This window comes from Schistocerca gregaria, chromosome 1 (assembly GCF_023897955.1).
Source record: "Schistocerca gregaria isolate iqSchGreg1 chromosome 1, iqSchGreg1.2, whole genome shotgun sequence".
In the NCBI taxonomy this organism is placed as follows: Eukaryota; Metazoa; Arthropoda; class Insecta; order Orthoptera; family Acrididae; genus Schistocerca; species Schistocerca gregaria.
The window spans coordinates 588,648,462-588,675,523 of NC_064920.1; the positions used below are offsets into that span (position 1 = coordinate 588,648,462).

The following is a 27,062-nucleotide window of genomic DNA, read 5'->3' on the forward strand; positions in this document are numbered from 1 at the left end:
CTTCTCTACTATCAACCTTATGTGCTCGTTCCATTTCATGTCACTCTGCAATGTTACACCTCGATATTTAATTGAAGTGACTGTGTTGAGCAGTACACTGCTAGTACTGTATGCAACATTACATGATTGTTGTTTGTACTCATGCACTTTAACACATTTAGAGCATGCTGCCATTCACCGCAACAAACCCGAATTCTACCCAAGTCATATTGTATCCTGCAATCACCTGAAAATGATACTTTCCCGTACACTACAATGTCATCAGCAAACAGTCACAGACAGGTGCTTGCCCTATCCATAAGATTGTCTGTGTGTGTAGGAAACAAGAGCTGTTTTATCACTGTTCCTTAGGGCACCCTTGTTTCTGATGGGATACTTGGCATCCAGGACATTGTCCAGAGCTCTATTAGGTAATAGTTTGCATTGCGGCACTGCAGCAAATACTTTCCAGAAATCTAGGAATGTGTAAGCTGATTTTTGTCCTTTATCCATGGTTCACAGGATACTGTGCAAGAAAGGGGCAAGCTGAGTTTCACACAAATGTTGTTTTCTAAATTCTCAATCTGTAAACAGCTTGTCTCTCTCTCTTTAATAATAATAATAATAATAATAATAATAATAATAATAATAATAATAATATTTTATTCAAACATGTGCAATAGTTCAGCAGAAAACAAAGTTAAAATCTGTAATTTCACTGTTCCATTATTGCTGGGGATTTTGTGCTGGGTGAAAGATTAGCAGTAAATGCATGCTAAGAAGGGGGCCAATGCCAAAGAGTCTCTCCCAAAATTGAACAGAGATTCAATCCAGAGCTGGCAGCTTATTTGTTGTAAACTCTTCAGTTTCCTTTCAATGCCAGAAATGGCTGTTTCTATGTCCTCCATATGGGAGCCTGAGCAGTAGTCAAACAATGGTATGTCTTCACAAACTTTCTTGTGAATGATTTCTTAAATGTGAAATTTAAAACTTCAGCTTTCCTTCTGGCATCTTATATTGCCACATCAGACTGGTTGATGAGTGACTAAATGTGACTTTTATCCACTTAGCAATCTTATGTAGGACCAGAATTTTCTACAATTCGCAGCATGACATTTCAATAAAATATAATGGTTGTAGCTGTTGTATTCTTTACATATCAGTCTTACTACTTCTGCATCCTGGCATTCCTTCATTATTTTTAGAATCAAGAGTGGATCAATCACTGTCTGCCCATGATTTTTTGAATTTTCTGATTAAAGCACAGTGGTTGTTCTCTGTTCTTTATCCACTTACTTCTCAAGACTGTGATTTACAGTCTGTTTAAACTTTCCTCAAATTTCTCTACATCCATCATACTGGAAGTAAATTATGTCCAGTCACTGTCTAGGTACAAAAGTAACGACTGCTTACCTGCTCTTTCTAGCATAAAAATTTCTTGACCTTGTTGATACAGGTATTAATTTTAATAACCATTGCAGCTATAAAAGCACTGTGAGCACTAGTTCCTGTCTATATACTGACACTATTAATAAGGTTAGGACTGTTTTTAGCTACAAGGTCTAAAGTTTTAGTACTCGGTCCCCCGGCCACCTCAATTTCAACAATAGTTGAGATTAAAGCACACCGAACATTCCAAGCAGGTAACAACTGAAGCAACCTTAACCCACACAGCATTCTCAATGGCATATCAGGTGTCTACATTATAAATAACATTAATTGTAGGTGACTTCTTTTGCACACTCCTCATCTTATTGTAATCCACAGATACTGCTGCTGAGAAACCCAGTGCTGGAACATACCCTGTCCTTCTCAAATAGCTCCATAGAATGCTGCCAAGCTTAACACAAACATTCAAAAGACAGTTCACCATAAATAGAGTAATGTGTTCTCAATACAAGAGCCACTGCAGCAAGGTCTGCAATTTAACCCAGGGCACTAGTGCAAAAGCTTGGTGATAAGAAACTTCACATCGTAAGTCCCCCTTTGTCAGCAAAATACTAGCAATAAAAATTCATCACAATTCAAGCCAGCTACTTCCAGTGTTCCTACAAGACATTCAGTGAGTGCAGCCAAAACTCATGTAACAGAGAAATCTTCCGACAGTACTTTGAACCGTCAAGTTTATCGTCCCCACTAGATGAGGCTACCATTAAGATGAATGAATCTTTGAGAGTTAGATAAAAGCCACTATGTATCCTATGGGAAATTCAATTGAGAAAACTGTTAAATTGAAAGGAGACAGGATGGCTGGCCTTCACTTATCTTCAAATACAAAATGTCGAGTACTGGGAAATCACACAAAAGCAGAGAAAACTGTTCCAAACTTATACGTTTCTTTCTCAAGGACAAAAGAAGGATTTGTTAGGAATGGTTGTAAAAGAGTTGCAGGTCATTTGGGTCCCTGTTTGTGAGGACAAGTGGAGATGAAAACAAGAGGAAATCGTCAATAGAGTAGGAGATCAAAAAAAAGTTGGTTACAAGGAGATGAAAAATGCAATTTAGAATTTGGTGGACACTGAGGGGGGCAAAGAGAAAGATAGCTTCAAGGAAAAGATTTTAAAAAAGTCACACAGTAAAAAGTAAATCACTGGGAAAAAAGGAAGTGATAGTGCATAATGATACATTGGAAAGCAGTTCACATCTCCAGGGTACGGGGAAATTAGTGCTGGTTGGATGAATCTAAATGGGTCATATGGTGTAGCAAGCAACGTAAATGCCACTTTCTTTCAAACTCTTCAGTAGCTTCCTTCTCAAAAGCTATGCCACTCCCTGCTTTTAATCCCTACCCCTAATGTTGCTCTCTTGAGTTACATTGAGCTTGCTCAGGAACTAAGTACTGCATGTCCCCAAAGCATTCTTCTGTGACCATTTAGTTGCACAACCAGTTTAGTGGTGGTCACTCCTATTTAATATGCTGTGCAGTGAATACATGAGGGTAAACAACATGTGTTGTTTCAGATGTAACTCTGCCTGTTGGAGGATTTACCAGTAGTGGAACTGGTAACAGGCACATGCAGCAAGTTTTACAGAGGAAACAATTACAGTTGTCGGAACATTAGGGTAATGGGTTAAATTCTGGCAATGACCTGGTTTGACAAGGGTCTTTCAGAGGCTGGGGGCAGAGTGTGATAGTGGGCGGTGCAGAAAGATATCATGGAGAAATCATATCATGTTAGGGATAGACAAAAAAGTTATAGCATTCACACGGTAATGTACTCAGGCACTCAAGGCTGTGTGGTACTAGATGCCAATGGGGTTGCTTCATAGTATTTTGGATGTAAGAGTGGAGATTAGGAGACTGCAGTGGGGTCTTGTTTGTAGACAAGATCTCTGTGGTAGTTGTCAAAGAGGAATGCCTGGGAGACACACGGTTGGTACAAGTGTTAAGAGATTTCATGCGGCAGGAGATGTGTTTGTCACAAAAGCCAAGCCTAGCCTGTAAGTGAGTGAGTGTGTGTGTGTGTGTGTGTGTGTGTGTGTGTGTGTGTGTGTGTGTGTGTGTGTGTGTGTGTGATGTTGAAGAGATGGCATCTTTTAGTATGTCAGTACTGTTGATTATTGGTTGATTTTATGTAAAATGAGATTTGGCTGCCAGCTTCAGTGACAAAGGTCAACATCAAGAAAGATGCATGGCAAAACTATGGCGACCCATGGGCCTGATTCACGTACTTACTTCAGCTCGTGGCCCACCTCCTTATGGTGCAACAGCAACGCTCCTAGCTCTTGAAGTCAGAACTATAGAATCTGTGACCTTTATGTTTATTGGCTAATGCATCAATATGAATGGCGTCCTATTTTTTGACTTGCCATGCCAACAAATTATGCCACAAAACACGTGTTTCTGAAAGTACATTCATTCTACGTTCACTCTGAATTTTCTCTATGGGCCAGGTTGAAACCAGTCAAGGGCTGAATGCAGTCCACAGGCAGCTGGTTGCCCACCCATGTCCTTGCATTTAGAAAGGGGGAAGGTAAATTTCGATTGGGAGGGAGAGTTCTGCTGTTGCGTAAAGTGCAAAAGTTCTTCACAGTGAGTTTGGTCCACAAAAATGTAATCAATACATTTGTACAAAATCATGTGGCTACAGTTTCTCGTTGTTGAGGAATGCTACTTTCATGCAGCTCATGAAAAAGATTCTATTGGAACACCACAAATGAACCAACACTCTACAGTGGAGTACGAACTGTACTGAAACCTGGCCAACAGATTTAATCTGATGTGTCAGGTTTGAGTCACATTCTGGCACAAAGTTCTAATCTACCACAAAGTCTCAAGAGACATGACCAGCCTAGTTCCTGTAGTCATTCCTCTGATACTTTTGTAGATCTGGCCCTCAGAAGGGAAGTAGTTATGGGTAAGAATGGTGTTAACTAGAGCAACAATAAGGAAGGTGAGTGGCCCTGGGTTTATGAGATTTTGGTGTAGAGTGAGGATGGCTAAAGGCAAAAAGTAAGGTTTCAGGTGGTAAAGGAGTGGGAATAGATCTGTGATGTTGCAGAAAGTGGTTGGTGTATCATGTAGCACAGGAGGCTCTGTGGTGAGCTGGAGGTATAGCAGCTGGGTTTCTCTCAAGCTGTGTTCTGAGTGACAAGCACCTCCTTTCCAACCTTCCACCATCAATCTGTCCCCTCACCCTCTTTCCTGATTGTGGAAGTAAAATAAAAGTACCAAATGCCAGGAACACTCCCCCATTCTATTTTTAAAAATTCATCCACAGTGCCTGAAATTCTTCCTTCTCAAAGTAAGTGCAAGCGAACCATGCTGTCTCCTAAAATGACAACTATGCATCTCATTCAATAACAATCAACATCAAGATAAAAGTATTATATTACGCACCTGCTTTACATTGCACAAACAGTTGCCCTGTGGACATCCATCCGTCAGATGTGGGTATAAGCGAACATATGGTTCCACTCAGTAGTAAGTTAGATAGTACCTCAGGCCAGTGTCTCAAGACTCATCAACAGTCGCCACCAATATGAACAAGTCCAAACAGACATTATAGAAGTTACGGACGCAGGAGGAGCTGGCCATTGTTCGTGAACAGCTGAGTGTGTTGATGCCTCGGAGTGTAGCGGCAGTGGGGAGTCTGGTGCGTCGCATGGTACACCCCAGGTGTTACATGCTTCACCCACTGTCCCTGCTGTCGAGACATCTTCGCGGGTACCGGGCACGGTTGGGCCACCCTCTCCCCATGGGGAGCGGCGGGTTCAGTGGCGTTCGCGGCGCATGAGGCGGACAGTAAATCTGGAGTCTGGCCGTGTGGCATCGCCCGCTCTGCCTGTGAGTGGACATGTGGCTGCTCCTTCAGCAAGGCCTGAGCAGGCACACGGGGGGAGGGGTTTATTAGTTATTGGGAGCTCCAACGTTAGGCGGGTGATGGAGCCCCTTAGGGAAATAGCAGAGAGGTCGAGGAAGAAGGCCAGTGTTCACTCTGTCTGCTTGCCGGGGGGTCGCCAGCGGCGATAGAGAGCACTGGGTACAACCAACTGCAAATTGTTGCTTATGTCAGCACCAATGACTCCTGCCGTCTGGGTTCAGAGGTCATCCTCAGTTCGTACAGGCGGCTGGCAGAATTGGTGAAGGCGGAAAGCCTCGCTCGAGGGGTGGAATCAGAGATAACAATTTGTAGTATCGTTCCCAGAACCGATCGCGATCCTCTGGTTCGGAGCCAGTGGAAGGCTTAAACCAGAGGCTCAGACGATTCGACGGAGATCTGGGGTACAAATTTCTCAACCTCTGCTATCGGGTGGAGAATTGTAGGGTCCCCCTGAATAAGTCAGGTGTGCACTACACGCCAGAAGCGGCTACAAGGGTAGCGGAGTACGTGTGGAGTGCACATGGGGTTTTTTTAGGTTAGAGAATTCCCTCCCTAGGCCCGACAAGACACCTCCTGAGACACATCAAGGTAGGAGTAGGCAAAATGCAACAGGGACTAACAATATTAATGTGCTAATAGTAAACTGTAGGAGCATCTATAGAAAGGTCCCAGAACTGCTCTCATTAATAAACGTTCACAACGCCCATATAGTACTAGGGACAGAAAGTTGGCTGAAACCAAACGTAAACAGTAATGAAATCCTAAACTCAGATTGGAATGTATACCGCAGACAGGCTGGACAGTGAAGAGAGAGGTGTGTTAAAAAAAAAAATGCGTGAAGCGAAATGTACTGTGAGGAGGGCTATGCGAAAGTAAAGTTCTGTGTACTGACTTGGCAGAAAATCCTAAGAAATTTTGGTCTTATGTCAAAGCGGTAGGTGGATCAAAACAAAATGTCCAGACACTCTGTGACCAAAATGGTACTGAAAGAGAGGATGACAGACTAAAGACCAAAATACTAAATGTCATTTCCAAAGCTGTTTCACAGAGGAAGACTGCAATGTAGTTCCTTCTCTAGATTGTCATACAGATGACAAAATGGTAGGTATCGAAATAGACGACAGAGGGACAGAGAAAGAATTAAAATCACTCAAAAGAGGAAAGGCCGCTGGACCTGATGGGATACCAGTTCAATTTTACACAGAGTACGCGAAGGAACTTGCCCCCCTTCTTGCAGCGGTGTACCGTAGGTCTCTAGAAGAGCATAGCGTTCCAAAGGATTGGAAAAGGGCACAGGTCATCCCCGTTTTCAAGAAGGGACGTCGAACAGATGTGCAGAACTATAGACCTATATCTCTAACGTTGATCAGTTGTAGAATTTTGGAACACGTATTATGTTCGAGTATAATGACTTTTCTGGAGACTAGAAATCTACTCTGTAGGAATCAGCATGTGTTTCGAAAAAGACGGTCGTGTGAAACCCAGCTGGCGCTATTCGTCCACGAGACTCAGAGGGCCGTAGGCAAGGAGTTCACAGGTAGATGCCGTGTTTCTTGACTTCCGCAAGCCATTCGATACAGTTCCCCACAGTCGTTTAATGAACAAAGAAAGAGCATATGGACTATCAGACCAATTGTGTGATTGGCTTGAAGAGTTCCTAGACAACAGAACGCAGCATGTCATTCTCAATGGAGAGAAGTCTTCCGAAGTGAGAGTGATTTCAGGTGTGCCGCAGGGAAGTGTCATAGGATCGCTGCTATTCACAATATACATAAATGACCTTGTGGATGACATCGGAAGTTCACTGAAGCTTTTTGCAGATGATGCTGTGGTGTATCGAGAGGTTGCAACAATGGAAAATTGTACAGAAATACAGAAGGATCTGCAGCGAATTGACGCATGGTGCAGGGAATGGCAATTGAATCTCAATGTAGGCAAGTGTTATGTGCTGCAAATACATAGAAAGATAGATCCCTTATCATTTAGCTACAAAATAGCAGGTAAGCAACTGGAAGCAGGTAATTCCATAAATTATCTGGGATTACGCATTAGGAGTGATTTAAAATTGAATGATCATATAAAGTTGATTGTCGGTAAAGCAGATACCAGACTGAGATTCATTGGAAGAATCGTAAGCAAATGCAACCCAAAAACAAAGGAAGTAGGTTACAGTACACTTGTTCGCCCACTGCTTGGATACTGCTCAGCAGTGTGGGATCCGTACCAGATAGGGTTGATAGAAGAGACAGAGAAGATCCAACGGAGAGCAGCGCGCTTCGTTACAGGATCATCTAGTAATCGCGGAAGCGTTACAGAGATGATAGATAAACTCCAGTGGAAGACTCTGCAGGAGAGACTCTCAGTAGCTCGGTACGGGCTTTTGTTAAAGTTTCGAGATCATGCCTTCACCGAAGAGTCAAGCGGTATATTGCTCCCTCCTACGTATATCTCGCGAAGAGACCATGAGGATAAAATCAGAGAGATTAGAGCCCACACAAAAACATGCTGACAATCCTTCTTTCCACAAACAATACGAGACTGGAATAGAAGGGAGAACCGATAGAGGTACTCAGGGTACCCTCCGCCACACACCGTCAGGTGGCTTGCGGAGTATGGATGTGGATGTAGATGTAGATGTACTTATAGATGTTACTCATTGTTCACTGGATCTACGAGCACACCAAAGTTTAAAGTAAATCAGTGCAACTGAACTCTGATCTATACTGCCAGGCACAATCTTTATACTCCAGTTGAGTACTAAAACTTTTATCAGCAAATAATTGGCAATTGTTACAAACCTGTGTTGTCATCTATTTTTGCTGTATCTGTTGCCTAACGTTATTTGTCCCTGGGAACAGTCTAGGAGGAACATTGAATGGAGAATTTCTCAAACCAAACTTTATATTCGAATATCCACTTTTTTTAAATATTTGAACATTTAATTTTAGTTTCTTTCTTGTGTAGCTAAACACTACTATACAGGAATGATGCTATTTTTTTGTATCATTCCTTTTGGAGATTCAATGGTTGGTTGGTTGGTTGGTTGGTTGGTTTGTGGGATTAAAGGGACCAGACTACTACGGTCATCGGTCCCTTATTCCAAGAAAAAAATAAAAAAAAATCTAAAACCTCCCAAAGAGAAGAAAAACGAACAACAGGAAAGATGGCAGATGACACAGGACAAGAAATACTCAGACAAAGAACAGACAAAACAAAGTAAAACCACACAGGGTGTGGCGGTGGTTGGCTGACCAGAGGGATAAAAAAGGAAAAGCCAACCACCGAGAACACATTAAAAACTCAGTTTAAAATCGTAGGCCAAAGGCCAGAATCAACAAAATACAATAAAATGAAACAGAAACACTCACATTAAACGATAAAAACCCCCTGGCCGAATATAACATAAAACTAAGTCAGCCATAGCAGAGTCATCTGTTAAAAGCGCAGGGAGCGTGTCAGGCAGTGCGAACGACTGCCTGAGCACAGCTAAAAGTCGACAGTCCACTAAAATTTGGACCACTGTCAAAACGGAGCCGCAATGACAGGTGGGGCAGAGGACAACAGAGTCCTTGCGAGAGGCCCGCAAGGAGGAGCGCCACACACCGGTAGCCTCCTTGATGGCCCGAAGTTTGTTTCGTGAAGGCCGGGCGCACCATTCAGTGTCCCAAAGGTCCAGAATTTTGCTGCGTAGGAACGCTCGCAAATCTGTCTTCGGGAGGCCAATGTCCAGAGATGGTGTACTGGTGGCCTCTTTCGCCAGGCGGTCAACATTCTCATTGCCGGGTATCCCAACATGGTCTGGGGTCCACACGAAGACCACAGAGGAGCCGCAACGTGCAAGAGTACGCAGGGACTCCTGGATAGCCATCACCAGACGAGAACGAGGGAAACACTGGTCAAGAGCTAGTAAACCGCTCAGGGAATCGCTACAGATAACGAAGGACTCACCTGAGCAGGAGCGGATATACTCTAGGGCACGAAAGATGGCGACCAGCTCAGTAGTGTAAATGCTGCAGCCATCTGGCAGGGAGCGTTGTTTGGAATGGTCCCCTAGAGCTAGTGCATAACCAACATGAGCAGCAACCATCGAACCGTCAGTGTATACAACGCCAGAGCCCTGATACGTGGCCAGGATGGAATAAAAGCGGCGGCGGAAGGCCTCTGGAGGGACTAGGTCCTTCGAGCCCTGTGCCAAGTTGAGCCGAAGGCAAGGGCGAGGAACACACCATGGGGGTGTACGCAATGTGGCCCGGAAAGGAGATGGAACAGTGAGAACCCTAAGCCCAGAAAGAAGCTCTTTGACTCGGACCGCGATCGTGCAACCTGACCGGGGCAGATGGACGACCGATTGCGGGAACAGGAGACAATAGTTGGGATGCCCAGGTAAGCTAAAAATATGGGCAGCATAAGCGGCCAGCAAACGTTGGCGTCGTAACCATCATATAAGGCCGAAAGGGTTGAGACTCCTTTTAGTCGCCTCTTACGACAGGCAGGAATACCGCGGGCCTATTCTTACCCCCGAACCCGCAGGGGGAGATACAATGGTAATATACTTGGATTACAGACATAGATACCAGAACACTAGACACTATGAAATACACTACGAAAATAAAACATAGCATGTGATTTCTAAGCTAGTGCAATAAACAAACTGCCAAGCAGAAATGGGTAAATAGGATATTAGTGGCATAAAAGTAACTGTAATTATACATGGGAAATAAGAAACTGTCTTTCCGCTCCCGGGATTGGAATGATTCCTTACCCTTTCCCTTAAAACCCACATCCTTTCGTCTTTCCCTCTCCTTCCATCTTCCCTGATGAAGCAACCGTGAGTTGCGAAAGCTTGAATTTTGTGTGTGTGTCTCTATCAACATACCAACGCTTTCGTTTTGTAAGTTACATCACCTTTGTTATTAGATATATTTTTCCCACGAGAGTTCCTGCGATTGCTGACATGAGGAAACATATCACTCTGAAAGGAAACCTGTAGCACAGGTAATATGTCAAATATTTTGCTTCTACTATTTTCAACAGCAGCATCACTAGGTTTAAGTACTAGCTCAGCACTAAAAAATTCATAAATAATGGTCTCACTGGACAAACAAACAGGAACTATGACTCCATTCCCTCTTAAGAAAATGATGTGGAAAGAGTGAAAAACGATGGAAAGAATGGTGATTCCAAACCAATCTACTATTAATTTCAGTTCCTTCCCACATGTGGCTTCTCAATCCATGGTTTAAATGGAGTTATCTTCTGGCTGTAAATTTGTCCTTCAATTTTGCTATAGCTTTAACTATTCCGTTATCATCTTACAAAGGAAAATCCAGGATGGAATAATGATAATAATATTAAGAGCATATTGAGATGCTTAGTCGCACATGGGCACAGCAAAAAACTGATAAACAGTTAAGCTTTCATCATTGTTCACTTCACCTGTTCCTCCTTGACCCAACAAGTCACCTTCCTCAATGTTGAACACCACTTCAAAGATGGTTACATCAGTACCTCTGCCCACATCAAACCTTCTCAACCACAAGCAATACTTCCCACTTCACCGAGCGAAGTGGCGCAGTGGTTAGCATACTGGACTCGCATTCGAGAGGACGACGGCTCAAACCTATGTCCCGCCATCCTGAGTTAGGTTTTCTGTAATTTCCCTAAATCAGTCCAGGCAAATGCCAGGATGGTTCCTTTGAAAGAGCACAGCCAATTCCCTTTCCCACCCTTCCCTAATACATTGGGACCGCACACCTTGTTGTTTGGTTGCCTCCCTCCAAATCAATCAACCAACCAACCTCCCACTTCTGACAGCTATCACTCATTCCATACCACAGAGACCCTTCCATAAAGCCTAGTCACCCATGGCCATCGCATCTGTAGTGATGAGCACGTCCTCTCGAAATATGTCAATGGTCTCACTGAGTCCTTCACAGACTGCAATTAACCTCGCAAGCTTGTACAGAAACAGATTTCCCACACCTTATCTCTCCAGTCACCCACCACCTCCCAAAGTGCCACCTTCCAGTCACAGAGAAGCATTCCCCTCGTTACTCAGTCCACCCCAGGATTGGAGCAACTGAATAACATTGTCTGCCAGGGTTTCAACTACCTCTTGTCATGGCCTGGAATGAGGAATGTCCTACCCACTATCCTTCCCACCCCTCCCACAGTGGTATCCGGTCACCCACGGAACCTCCATTACCCTCATCTTTCTTGACACAACTCTTGCTTCCAATCCTTGCCTCATTCTGTGTGTATACACAGACAGAGAAAAAGAATTTCCGGATTTTCCGTTTACAAATACACATTTTCCCAGGTGTAAGTACGTTTTCTCTGTTTTAACTGAAGTATATTTTCCCTTGAAACTCTAAAATTTATCTATCCTTTGAATGGTAAAGGGTTTATACGCTGACGTAGAACTTCTTCCTATTACAAAAGTATAAATATGAATTCCACTAAACACAGCACATCAGTTTCCGAAGCAGTGAAAGCGAGATTGCAATGCACTTTTGTCAGTGAATCATGGCTCACATCACATCTTGCCAGCCAATGACAGCAGATATTCAGAGCATAAGAGACGTGATGTAGTCAGCCAACAGCAACTCATGGTTAAGAAGTGCAAAGAAATAGGAAAACTTAACGGTTTAAATTAATATGAACATAGTTACAAGAACAACTAAGCTTTGGAATATAATATTGGTCTGTTTTGCACTGTGCTACCCTTTAAAATTTATCAAATCTGAAATGTGCCACAAAAGTTTTAAATAATGACATACATGTCTGGTCATATGGGTCCGAAATTTTTCAAAGGGGCTGATCCTCAAAGTGTTAAGTTTTGAATGAGGGTCAAATGTGTGATTTAAGAAACTCATTAGATGTTCTCACACACAACATAATTCATCTTGCGTAAAGGAAATTTACTTTGAAAGTAACACTTCTCAAGTCACCAACTGCAATATTTTTCCTGCGAGCTGTTAGAAATGCAAACAGTTGTGACACCACACTCATCAAAAGCAGCTTTTTGTTATTAAGTATTGCATAGTCTTCATCGTAAAGTATGTGACATATTTTGCTGTCAGCAGACGCTTGCATGCATACTTAATTCTGCTGTCATAATTGGCACATTTTCATTGCAACATAAGTTCTATTTTGGTAATTTTCTCTTGTTTATGTTTTACTGCTACAGCATAATTCTGCAGTAGGAGGCTAAAGTAAAATTCTTTATTAGAGTATCAGTTCTTAACAGTTTAACTTACAAAAATTTAACTCAATATTAGAACAATTAAAAATTCATGGAATTCTAAAAAGTTTCCAGGTTTTTCCCAGTTTTCTCTTGGATGAAAAAATTCCTGGGATTTTCCTGGATTTCCTGGTTGTTGCGGGGTGGATACACCCTGTCATGGCTCGCATCCCTGTAATAGACATAGATGCAAGACCTGTCCCACATAACCTCCCATCATCATCTACTCCACGCCAGTCACAAACATCACCTACACAGTCACTGGCAGGGCTACCTGAGAAACCAGTCATGTGATCTATAATCTAAGCTGCAACCACCATGTTGCATTCTATGTGGGCATGACAACCCGTAAGCTGTCTGTCCACATGAATGGCCACCAACAAACTGTGGCCAAGACACAGCTGGACAACCCATTAGCTGAGCACGCTACCCAAAAAAACTCTCTTCGATTTAATGACTGCTTCATAGCCAGTGCCATCTGGTTCCTTCCTACCAACTCCATTTTTTTCTGAACTGCACAGGTGAGAACTCTCCCTGCAATATTTCCTACATTCCCGTAACCCTCCTGGCCTCAACGTTAGTCCCTGTCTATCACCCACTTATCTCCTTCCCTGTTTGCACTCCAACACTACATAGCCATGTATTCCACCAACACACCCACAGTCTTTTTACTTCTCTCCATGTCTCCACTGCCCTTGCTCTCCGTCTAACCTCCCGACTGCACCTAGCTGCCTTAACCTCTCTCCACCCCGTCCCTTCATACTCCCACAAGCAGCATTTTACTATACTTCACCCTTACCCTGCTATCCCTTTCCCTCCACTCCCCAGACTACTACTTACCTCCACCACCCAGGTTGCTTCTCCCATCATCCCATCATGTAAAGCTGCTCGCTGTCTGGCTTCGGCAGCCAGAGACAGTAGTCACGTATATGTGTGTGCTTTTTGTCTAATTCAGAAGGAGACCTTTTTGGCCAAAAGCTTACTTGTTTGACAGTCTTCTTCTTGTGCCTTCTGCAACTCAGCATCTGCACTATATGATGAGTAGCCATCTATCATTTATCATCTTATAGGGATTGAGTAAAGGTGGACAAGAATATTATGTTCTTACAAAGTGAATCACAAAGTTAAATACGTCTGATATAAATATGGAAAAAAATGCTGCTACCTGTATCAGTAAACCACTATCCTAGAACAATGTAACCATTTGCAGGTTGCGTAACTAGTGAGTTCTATGGGCACTAAACAATTGATTTTTAATATTACACATAATTATCGACCAAATTTAACTATTTAAAATGCTGTGTCAAAAATTATGTGAACTGTCTTTTGGGATCAATGTGGTGCCATGTGAGAGTTTTTACTGCAAGGAGAGACAGTGAATGCTGATTGCTATTGTGAGACACTGAAAAATCTGAGAAGAGTGATCCAGAACTAGAGATGTGGGATGCTGACAAGAGGCAATATGACTGTACATGATAATGTAAGACACCATAAAATAATGTCCCAACAAACATGCTGACTCAGTATGGAAGAGAGATCTTCAACCATCTACCTAAAAGCTTCAACCTCAACCCTAGTGGCTTTCATCTTGTCAATCTCGTGAAGTGATTTCTGGCAGGAAAACATTTCCACAATGACGCTGAGGTGCAGACTGATGTACCTTAATAACTCTGGATGTTGGCAACAGACTCCTATGATATGGGCATACAAATAAAGGTGCATCATTGTGTTAAATGACTCAACAATCGTGGTGTCTATGCTGAGAAGTATCCACAGAATCTACACTATGTGATCAAAAGTATACAGACACCTGGCTGAAAATGATTTACAAGTTCGTGGTGCCCTCCATGGGTACTGCTGGAATTCAGTATGGTGTTGGCCCACCCTTTTCCTTGATGACAGCTTCCACTCTCGCTCGTATACGTTCAATCACTTGCTATAAGGTTTCTTGGGGTATGGCAGCCCATTCTACATGGACTGCTGCACTGAAGAGAGGTATCAATATTGGTCAATGAGGCCTGGCACTAAGTCGGTGTTCCTAAACACCCCAAAGGTGTTCTATAGGATTCAGGTCAGGACTCTATGTGCATGTCAGTCCTTTACATGGATGTTATTGTCGCGTAAACACTCCACCATAGACCATGCACAAAGGAACAGGTGCTCGATCGTATTGAAAAATGCAGTCGCCATCCCCAAATTGCTCTTCAACAGTGGGAAGCAAAAAGGTGCTTAAAACATCAATGTAGGCCTGTGCTGTGATACTGCCAAACAAAACAAGAAGGGGTGCAAGCCCCATCCATGAAAAACATGACCACACCATAACACCACATCCTCCAAATTTTACCGATGGCACTACACACGCTGGCAGATGACATTCGCCAGGCATTCACCATACCCACACCCTGTCATTAGATCTCCACATTGTGTACCGTGATTTGTCATTCCACACAACGTTTTTCCACCGTTCAATCATCCAATGTTTATCATATTTACTCGAATCCAAGCCGCACTTTTTTTCTGGTTTTTATAATCCAAAACACCGCCTGCGGCTTAGAATCGAGTGCAAAGTAAGCGGAAGTTCTGAAAAATGTTGGTAGGTGCCGCCACAACTTACTTCTGCCGTCGAATATATGTAGCATACACTGGCATGGCTCTGTGTCGGGGAGGGAGGGGGGGGGGGGGTCGGAGACAACAAAGTAAATACAAATTCAGTATTGTTCTGTTCATCTTCAAATGTAGCAGCATTTCAATGTACTACGAAAATCCGACTGGCAAGACTGTGTGGGAAGTTTGTTCTGAATTTTTTCCTACCTGTGATGGTCGCTAATAGGAGCTTTTATGAATCCTGAATCACATGCAGTATTCTCTGCACCATAAGACTAATACGAATATAAACATTTTGCCATGTATCCTTTTGTGTTTGCTGCTATCTCATTTAAATCCTGTCTACCTAATAAACTACAAAACTAGAGTGAGACAACAGCAAAAGCGGAAGAACATTCATATCATGTCATGTTGATATTCGTATTATTCTTATGCCGAATAGTGATACAGTCAGAAATGAAGCACGACAACTGACTAGATTTTTAAATCTAAGATGACTAATTTCTGTGCAGAATGTAATATACTAAAGAGACGTCTGCAAAAGTTTTCAAATGGAGCAAAATTTTCGTTAAACTCTTGTTCAGAACATCTTCTATCATACACAGTCAATTGTTTGGTTCTTGTTGATCATTATCAAAGAAAGCAGCAGAGAAAGTAGCAACAAATAGCAGTCTCTTGTCATTGTTTACCTAATGAGACAATTCCTCTCTTTTTTTATTGCAAGCGGCGGTAGCACACACAAAAGCAAGCCATCCCACGAGCGGCGACAGGCCATAAACACTCATTATCAGAATGCGTCAAACAATGCATGACACGGTACAGTAATGCATTTTCAGCTTAGAATGATGTAAACACCTATAACAAAGAGAACGGCACTTACCAAATCAAAGAAAAATAAGCAATCAATTCAAATCAGACGAAGCACGTGAAAAGGAAGGGTACCCGTATAAATACGGACTGAGCACCTGATGCACAACAGTGGCTATCTGGTAAAGCTTAACTGCTAAGCTTACAATTCGAACCAAACAACTGTAGCTATCTCGTCATTCCTTCAACCTAAATTGTGTCTTGTATTATAATGGACCAACTTTGTTTCGATTTGGAGGTGCGGCCTAAAACTTTTCTCTCCCCTTGAATTTCAAGTGTCAAATTTCAGGCGCGGGTTAGATTTGGCAACATTTTTTTCCTTGATTTCGAGTCTCATTCTTCAGGTGCGGCTTAGATTTGAGTAAATACGGTAGCTCCTTACACTAAACAAGGTGTCGTTTGACATTTACCAGCATGATGTGTGGCTTATGAGCAGCCACTAAACCATGAAATCCAATTTTTCTCACCTCGCACCTGTCATAGTACTTGCATTGGATACTGATGCAGTTTGGAATACTTGTGTGATGGTCTGGATAGATGTCTGCCTATTACACACTATGAACCTTTTCAACTGTGAGCGGTCTCTGACAGTCAACGGATGAGGTCGGCCTGTACGCTTTTGTGCTGTATGTGTCACTTCATGTTTCCACTTCACTATCACATTGGAAACAGTGGACCTAGGAGTGTGGAGATCTCGCATAGAGACATATGACACAAGCAACAACCAATCACCTGATGACGTCTGAAGTCCGTGAGTTCTGCAGAGTACCCCATTCTGCTCTCTCACAATGTCTTATGACTACTGAGGTCACTGATATGGAGTACTTGGCAGTAGTTGGCAGCACAAGGCAACTAATATGAAAAACATATGTTTTTGGGGATGTCCAGATAATTTTGATTACATACTGTAAATATTCCAATAAATATTTATTGCTTAGTGATATCTTTGTTTTCTATATTGGTCGCCAGAATTTACCTTCTGGACACTCCTGATAGGTGTTTAAACAATCAAGGAGTTGCTGGAATAGTTTGAAACATAATGTATGAAAAGTAAAATTAAGATTGTTTTGTACATGGTCTTTCATAAGTACCTCCAGGGTTTCAGAAGAAGACCACCTGAAGAATACAAGCCATACAGGCGATGTGCATGACAGAGTACCAAGTTTTCTTGTAGTTGTCTTTTGTGTGTGTGTGTGTGTGTGTGTGTGTGTGTAAGAGAGAGAGAGAGAGAGAGAGAGAGAGAGAGAGAGAGAGAGAGAGAGAGAGAGAGAGAACAGCACCCTACTTTGGAAATCTGTTCACAGAGTTGTCTATCTGCAAGCATGGCTAATTAGATGCAACCATACAAAACATCTGCCCCTTAGTGATGCATTCTACAACTATGCCACAACATATATTATGAACTGAAACTTGGACAGATAATCTGTCCACTGACACTTGTCAGTAGTATTGCAGTTTTCACACTGTCTCTTTTGAAACGCTGGAGATGCATACAAATAACTAGGACCTGAAAATATGAATTTGCAATAAATATGAACACAGATGCAAATTTTGCCTCAAAATACAAAGATGTGAAACTACCTAATAAAGACTGTTTCATACCTAACTGCATCTACATGAATATTTTATAGAGTTAATTTAAATAGATTTATTTTCTGCATACAAGTATGGCAAAGTAATCAATTTTCAGTTACTGGAACTACTCATCACCTGGCGAAGGTAATCTACATAAGAACACGTTCGCAAAATAAAAACCACAAGTGCATGTAGGACTCCTGCTCTAATGGATCCAGACAAACTTAACTACGTATTTAAACAGTTCATCCATAGGTTATGATGAGTGATTTTATGAATATCAAGATATGTTCCACAAATGGCCGTATCTTTTGATTGTGTTGTCTTAGAAGCTTAAATGTTTTACATCATCAAGAAAGTGTACACGTAAGTATTTGAAATGCATTTCAACTTGATACCATGACACATTCCTGAGAAAACAGATGGACAAACAGGTGGACGACAAATTGATCCTACAGGAACTCCATATTTACCGATTTGAGTACAGAATGCTAAATAGTGCACAAATGCAATTTATAAAGGTCCCTGAAAAGAATTAAACTTGATTCTCTAATTTGTTGTTTCCTTTGCACAGGTTTGTAAAAGAAGCAAGTATATGTATCAACAAAGTTTATCAAATTTAACCTCAATTTTAAAGCCCCAAAAGATTTTGATACTACTGGAGATGGATATCAATTAAAAGAATTTCTTGCAATGTGTATCAAAAAATAAAAATAAAGGAGGGGGGGAGGGTGTGGTGTGTGTGTGTGGGGGGGGGGGGGGGGGGGGGGGATTGGGGGTTGAAGGTGGGAGGACGGCAAAACACTGGTGCAGGGAATGGTTGAAATTGAAAGAAAAAGCTAATGAATGTGCATTAATATGTGACAAAAACGGAACACGCACCACACACATCATCTGTGGAAGAAATTGAGAGCTTCAATTTTTATTTTATTTTATTGCATTCCCATCTGTATATTGTACGATTTTCTTCTTAATGTGTTCCTGCCTAATATAAGGCTGAAAAAGATGTAATACCCCTCCCACTTTGGTAACTATCAGTGCACTTTTGTTTTTATCCATATATTCTATTATTGGCTGTAGTTTCCACAATATTGTAAACCCATGATACGGTGAGAAAATCTCTTTCTCACTCAACATGTGTGGTGAAACATCACAAACAACACCAAACATCTTGTCAAATCAGCCGTCAATCAAAATTCCTCTCAAAAACATAAAACATCATCAGTGCTTAGCAAACACAGCAAGTAGAGCTGCACTCTACCACATAATATGGCAAATCACTGAAGTTGACAAACTGTTTGCTTGTTTACAATGACATAAAGAATCACATTGTGTAATGCGACATAATATGGCAAATCACTGAAGTTGACAAACTGTTTACTTGTTTACAATGGCATAAAGAATCACATTGTGTAATGCGACATGGGACTTGGTTGTTGGAGCTAGCATTTTTTAGAACACAGAAATGTGCACATTTGTCCACCAGCTGAAACGCACAAGTTAGTGTAAAATGGCAGTTTTAGGTGGTGGTTATTTTGAACTAGGGTTGTGTCAAATACTAGTAGAGGTCGGGTCTGAACCACCTCATTTATGACATCGTGAACCAAGGTATGCAACTGCACAGCATCCATTCCTGAAAGCTTTGCACTGTACATTCTTTTCATATTTTGAAATGATTGAAGAGACCTACAAAAGACAGGCGGGGCTTTTCCCTCCACACAATTCATCCGGTAGCCATAATTCTACTTTCTTCACACTCGCGGCAGACTGCCAATTTACAGTATCCATACTCTGCACCACAGCAACCAGAAAACAAAATCTGTGAATATTTACTCTGATGAGGCTGAGTCATACTTTCAGTTCTACTTCTATGCTAAATACCTTGTCAGTCATGAGAGGTCAAAATCAATATTCTGCCTTTATCAAACTGAGTGAGAATAGAGAAATCATGCCCAGAAACAACTTAAATCAGTGACATAATCTGTTCACTGGCAGGAAAATTTTGCTGCTCCTCAACAGAAAAAGCTTACACAGAGCAAAAAGAAGAAAACAAGCAAAAGCCATTTCACTAATAAAAGCAAACATTCCAATACGAAAGCTCCACATCACTATTATTTTAAACAGTCAATTTCAAAGTAGTGTGGCAATTTCAGGCATGTATCGTGACAAACTTCTAAATTTGTATGTCTAATCTTTTACAAAGAAAAATAATTTAGATGCACCATTAAAAGACACTTAGACACAAGCTTTCGGCCACAGCCTTCATCAGAAAAAGAAAGGGAAATACACATCAATCATTCACACAGTCAAGTGCACTTCACACACACATGACCCCCAACTTTGGCCAGAATGCAAAATTATTTAGCCTAAGCTGCCAGATCCAGAGTTGGCAGTCATGTGTGCATGAGGGGAGGATATTGGATGGCGTGTGTTTCTTTTTCAGATGAAGGCTGTGGCCAAAAGCTTATGTGCAAGTGTCTTTTCAACTGTGCCTAATTGCAACTTAATGCGTCATCTTTATGGTAAGTAGCAATACATTTTGTCTTACATTTTTGATGTTCTGACCTGGAGTTTCCACTGTTTAATAATTTAGATGCGAATTTTGCCAGAAATGGATGCAAATCTTGTGGAAAATAAAGACACTACATTTCAAATTACCCTCTTACATTACAAATAACCCTCTATTTATGTGACCCATGTGGTACGAAGTTCTGAATACCACACTTTTGTAGTGATCAAAATAAACACATCGACACAGCTCACTGTACACAAGATGATAATATTTTAAATACACACATATACAAGTGCAGTGTTATAAACTTACAGTATAACATTCAAGACAGATCCAATTCTCTCTTGTTGAGCCACACTCAAGACAAGGTAGAGTGCAGTTTATACCACATGGAGGCACTTCTCTTACACGATCCAAGTGAGGACAACCAGGCAATGGTACAACAGCAAACATTTCTCCAGCCACCAACATCTGCAAAAAACATTATCATGAAGGCAATACTTCCGTATACAGCTTGTTTAGTTCATTCCTTTAGGCAATGTGTTCCTCAGAACCTGTCATGAAGAACATTGATAGATGCGGAAAGAGTCAAAGCATATGCTAATAAACAGAAGCAGCTGTATGCTGTACTAACAATTACACATAAATTTGTCTTCAAAAGACTATAAATCAAACAGCTGAAACTAGCAAATACTGCTCCTACTTTAAAAAAAAGTAGTTGCATTTTCCAGTGATACAAAGTAGCCTATTCTACTAACATGACTACACTGATTACCACCAAAGAATGACACGAACTACCTCTGCTGACAAGAGTTTTCCATTCTTCGACCAAGACTTTCAGATTAGCACTTTATTTTTTTTAAGTTACTTGCTTAAGGCAAGGAGAAAAACACTTGGTGTGCCTCACATACAATACTGATATCAAAGAAATTTTGTTTTTGTTATTGATACATGCTTTGAAATGATCAAAGTCAAGCAGCAAAATGAGTTGTGGAATAGTTTTCAGCATATGGATCATTGAAGCAGTTGTGTTGTCTGTCTGTTTATTCAAACAGACAAAACAGAATACCATGCATTCATCAACAGAAACTCATCCTAACAACTGAAAGTCCAAGATGGAATAACAATATAGATAATCTAAATGATTAATGGAAAATCTCATATAAAGATGTGAAACAAATACTAACAAAGAGATAGAGGGGCTGGTCAGTACTTACCTCAGCTCAGTACAGCCGATAGATACACAAAAAACAACCGAAAATTTACATTCCTAGCTTTCGGAATAAATGTTCCTTCATCAGGGAGGAGAGAAGGGAAAGAAAGGGAAGAAGGGAAAGTGGATTTAGTTACTCACAACCCAGGTTATGAAGCAACAGGGAAAGGAAAACAGGGAGGGTAACAAGGATGGAGGCATGGTTGTCAGAGGAAAGCCAAAGATATTCTACTGTAAAAGTACTGTGCCAGCTTCACACCAAAGAGGATGCATACAGAAGTAAAGAGGTATATAGTATAAAGATAAACACAACTATGTAGGATGAAAAGATGTGTGAATGGCTAAAGAGGAAAGGGAAAGAGGAGAAGACTGAAGAGTAAATGGGAGTGAGGTTGTTTAACATAGGTTCAGTCCAGGGCGATGGCGGGATGGAAGGATGTGTTGGGGTGCAAGTTCCCATCTCCGCAGTTCAGAGGGACTGGTGTTGGGTGGGAGAAGCCAAATGGCACATACTGTGTAGCAAGTTCCTAGGTCCCTAGAATTATGCTGGAGGACATGCTCCACTACTGGGTATTGGACATCTCCTAGGCAGACAGTTCGTCTGTGTCCGTTCATGCGCTCAGCCAGTTTAGTCGTTGTCATACCGATGCAAAAGGCTGTGCAATGCAGGCATGTCAGCTGATAAATGACGTGTGCAGTTTCACACGTGGCCCTGCCTTGAATTGTGTACATTTTACCAGTAGCGGGGCAGGAGTAAGTGGTTGTGGTGGGATGCATGGGGCAGGTTTTGCAGCAGGGTCGGTTACAGGGGTAGGAACCACTGGGTAGAGAAAGTAGTCTGGGAATATTGTAGGGTTTAACAAGGATGTTGCTGAGGTTAGGGGGGCGACGAAAGGCAACTCTGGGTGGTGTGGGGAGCAATACATTCCTCCTCGTCCAACAACAATGTTCCTACCCCCAGACCACACAGAAGCATCCCCCTTGTCACCCAATATTATCCTGGTCTCGAATACATCAATAAATTACTCCGCCAGGGATATGACTTTCTCAAGTCAACCCATGAATAGAGATCATCCCTCGACAATGACACGCGTGTGCGCGTGCGTACATGTGTCTTCCACTTCTGATACAGTTCTTAGCCTTAAAGCTGAAAATTTCTAGCACTCTCTCTCACTGTGCCTGTCTGCAGCTCAATACTTCCCCTTTGTGGTGAACAGCAATCTATCCTTTCCACATTGATGAAAATTTATATGGAGTCTGTTTCTTCACTTTCAACAGTTATTAAATTTGAATGACCCAATGTACATTATGTGAAGAACTTTACACATCTACACCAAAGCTATGATTTTTTTCATTAAGTTGAAACCTGTTCAATTAAATACAGCCACAACAAATGCTCTCAACTAGTCAGCTGGAAGACAATAAACTGCAGCTTTAACATAAATGCATTATGTCTTCGTTATGAAATTGATCAGTACATTGAAATGGTGAGGTGTTTTCTTGTGATTATCCTCATGAAGAAAGTCTCAAAACAGTAATCACTGAAGAAATTATCAAACAAGTGTACAATATGATAAGGAGTGGTTGACTGTAAGACGTGTCAGAAAAAGTTGACACCATAAAAATATCAAAAGAAAATTACTGCAAATTTACGTGAAGAATTTACGTGGGCATAGTTCTTTCACAATAAGAACAATAGAAATAATGAATTCTAGTTAAGTGGAGTGTGTCTACTTGCTGTAATCCCACTCCTTTAATATATATTATATTTTTTTTCCATTTTCTTTTATCTTTTCTACACATAATGCATACACCATGATTACATATAATTCATACATTCTTAATCACAATAAAATTTGCTAAACTTGATTACTCAATGTATTGATTTCAGGCCACCCATAACAATAGCCAATTTGCGACTAAACTCATGAATGCCTCCTTAAAAAAATTAACAGCCACCATTCTCTTCTTGCTAAACAATGTATTATCTTTTCCTTAAACTTAGTACTTCAAATTTTATTTCTCATCAAAATTACATTTTAGAAAGCTCAAATCTTAAAATGTAATACTTTAAAAAATCCAATGTTATTGTATGCCAGCCTTAAATTTTGTGATATCAGAAATGTAAATTTTCCTTGAATAATATGTCAATTTATGAAATAGTTCAATTAGAGAATTTCAGTTTCCAGAAAATTGTTGATGGGCTTTGGTAGATCTAAGTGTGCACCAAAACTTCTGCCTCATACTACTGACTAATTATTTATACCAGTTTAAGAAAATAGAGTTCATAGTTAAACAGATTTACTTCACTTTCTAATATGTTGATGTATTTTCTATTTTTCTTTTACATTAATAATTAAAATATATGAGCTTTCTATTTGAACACTTTGTAATATCTCTCCTACACGTCTTTTTAAATGGGCATCATGCATGAAGTTAGTAGATCCAGTCATTTTCCATCATTCAGGATGCACAGTTGTGTGTCAGTCAGTTGGCAGCTAGCATTCAAAGAGGGAAGTTACTATGTTTGTTTTATGAACCATTTATGAATTTTTATTAGGCCATTCTTAAGCTATGGAGCTTATTGATCTGTGTTGTTAAATTTATGCAATTCATTACAAGCAAAGTGGTGATCATGATCGAATTTAGCTGCAATACATGGGAATGAACTTGGCAGTGCTGTGTTGAATTACTTAATAAGTGTTTAAACACCATACAACAATCAGGAGATTATTAGTGGGATATACGAAACTTGTGGTGAATCAGAACACGTCAGCAAAGTTGCAATAGGGGATTGATTTAGGTGTGTTATGAAATTTTTACAAGTTGTTATAAGAAGATCAATAAGATTCATAATAGAGAAGTTCTATTTAGTGCCACAAGTCTGGAACCATTGTAATGAAAACTGTTCTCTTGTTTATAGTCGAGGACAAAACATTACAAATGGCGAACAGTTCATTACTACTAAACACACACACACACACACACACACACACACACACACACACACACACACACACACACACATTTACATGCTATTTGGCTAATAATCTGGATAAATTCAGCATCAAATTTTGATTAGCAGTTGTGAAGCCAAATATCTGTTCAACAGGTTTCCATATCTGGGAAAGGATGAACATCAACCACAGATTTAAACCCTTTCCAATATGTTCCTAAGAAGCTTGTGACACATCACAACGAGTAAGGGTATTAGCTTTATTGATACAGTGAAGCATCTGAGAAAAAGACACCAACTTCAGTAACAATATGAAAAACACAACTGTGTGAGACTACTGTGATGAAACACAATGAGACAACCTTGTTCCTTCAACAACACACTAAAAATAAAAATTCTCATTCTTAATACACTTCATTCTAGTGTAGCTCTTAGGAATGATTGAAAATGTCTTTCAGAAACTCTGTAATTATATAATAAAACTAAATATGGAGTGAAAATACTGACCAGTTGACTAGAAAATATTAACTGGAAGTGGCCTCATGGAAATGACCAAGGCAATTATTTTTACAATACATTGAACTACACTGGAATAATTCAGACAATCATTTAAAGAGGAAGTTAACAGCTGTGAACAGTTTCCCCATTGTCTTAGATGAGAACTATGATACGAAAACATGAAAAATAGGTGCCAAAAAGTATTTCCTATAATAAGTGAGCATTGGGTCAAATAATGAAGACAAACCAGCAAGTAAGAAATGTAGATTGTAATGTTTCAAAACATGTAAACAAAATGATTGACAAATGTCAGAAACCTGTAGATGGAAAATTTATGAAATTTATCTCCAAGCACTGCATTGTTTCCATTCATGACTGATGATTAAAAGGAAACACAGTTTTACATTACTTCATTCTTAGTCCAAAACAGAATCAGTCACAAATTATAATGACAACTACAGAAAACAATGTACAACTTCAATTTGAATATTCTTTTTAAAAATATAGTTCTCTTCTTAAAATATAAAAAAGGGATAAGCTCTGTCTGTTTGAGCACTGTCATGGTTACAGGTACATAAAGCCTTATGTTTCTTGTGTTACAGAATGTAAATTACAGGATGTGCAACATGTAAAATAAGGAAACAAGGTCTCACACAACATTTCTTTGTCAAAAATGCCTTTCACATTCATTAACAATTAACTCATTCTACATAGTTTCCATAATTTCATACAAAAGACCTACAGAACATGTGACTAACATCCCAAAAGTAATTTCAAATGTATGACTATTCCCAATTACCTTTGACATTATAAATTTACAAATTATGATAATGTTGTAAAACCAAAAATGTAGTGTTCTCACCTGCATATTTTCAGCTAAGTAGTCCACAAGACGACGTGGTCTGCTGCTTGACCCAGACGCAGCAGAAGAATCAGCAGCATCCCCACCATCTGCAGAATTACTTGCTCCAGCTTGTTGGGAGTTGCTTCCACTGCTGCTTGTATTATTATCTGCCATTCTGCGAAGTGATACTTCAGTATCTCCTATACCTTTTGGATGTTTTTCTGTGATTGGATTCTCATTGCTATCGTGTCCTAAATCTGACAAAAGTGAAAGTTCAGAATTTTTTCTTGCTACATTTCTGTTTTTCTCATCTAGTTCAAGTTCAGCTTCAATTTTGTCAGAAAACTGTGTATTTACAACTGTTTCATTACAAACATTCTCTGGTATTGTGACACTGACTGGTGGGCTAAGAGACCAAGATGGGTTACAGTCCCCTGGAGAAGAAATTGGGCTTATAAGTGAACTTGTTCCTGAAAAGTCCATAGGACTGTCTGGAGACTTGTCTTCACCAGAACTTGAGAAATAATTGCTATCATTTAAGTAGTTATCTTTGGTTGTTATGTGACTAGATGCAGATTTTGAATAGTGTAGTGCCACTTCCTCTCTTAAATTTATTCTATCAAATGTATCTTCCAATGAAATCGAACTGGCATTGGGAATCTGTGCTGACATTTCTTCTTTGCATTGTGAACAACTGCTTATCACATCAGTATCTCCCACTGCTTTCATATGGTCAGTCAAGTATTGCTGATCAAGGAAAGAAACTCCAAATCTAAGACAAGACCAATAATTACTCTGAACTTTTACAACATTGCGAATTGTATTTATAGCACTTTGGCTGGGAGCTAACTTTGCTTGTAATGGTGGTAAAGGATCACCAAGAAGAGCTTTTGAGCAAAGTGTCATAGCATAGGAGATTGATGTAATATTGTATCCGCCTTCTAAACATAAAATTATTTTGCCATTTGCTAATGAAGACAGCCAATGTGCCATGTGACCATATGCTTCAGGTGTTACTTTACAACCTGTAATTAGAAAAACAAAAAATTACATATGAATTATTAGTGAGATATAAATAACAGATTTCAAACTTTAAAATGGTGTGTGTGTGTGTGTGTGTGTGTGTGTGTGTACAGAGGAGGGGGCTATATGCTAAAATGCTAAATTCAGTAACAGACAGATCTTTATTCTTAAGGCTCTAATCAAAATCCAACATGCTAATTGGAGATAAGTAAATGCTGATGACATACTTTTATTATTTTAAGAGGGCATTTGACTCCATAGCCAGACATACGATTATAGTAGTTGTGAGAATTTGGAATGGACAATAGCGTCTATACAATAAACACTCTAGAACACCTGATCATAAGTACTTTTGCGCAAAATCTGGGGCAGCTACAATGGTAGGTTTGCCTTGTCTCGCATTTTCCTACATTTCCCCAAAACC

The 27,062-nt window shown here is 40.4% G+C and overlaps 1 protein-coding gene across 11 annotated transcripts in view; it reads right to left on the reverse strand.

Annotated features, from left to right (window-relative positions):
* Positions 1–27,062, reverse strand: part of LOC126357309 (histone deacetylase 6) — a 318,706-nt gene that overhangs the window by 25,969 nt on the left and 265,675 nt on the right. For all 11 annotated transcript variants that reach the window (XM_050007447.1, XM_050007450.1, XM_050007449.1 and 8 more), the window contains 2 exons: positions 25,634–26,640; positions 20,417–20,575 (listed from right to left, as the gene is read on the reverse strand). In XM_050007447.1, coding sequence (XP_049863404.1) covers positions 20,417–20,575; positions 25,634–26,640 — 1,166 coding nt within the window. The remainder of the gene's footprint in view (positions 1–20,416; positions 20,576–25,633; positions 26,641–27,062) is intronic.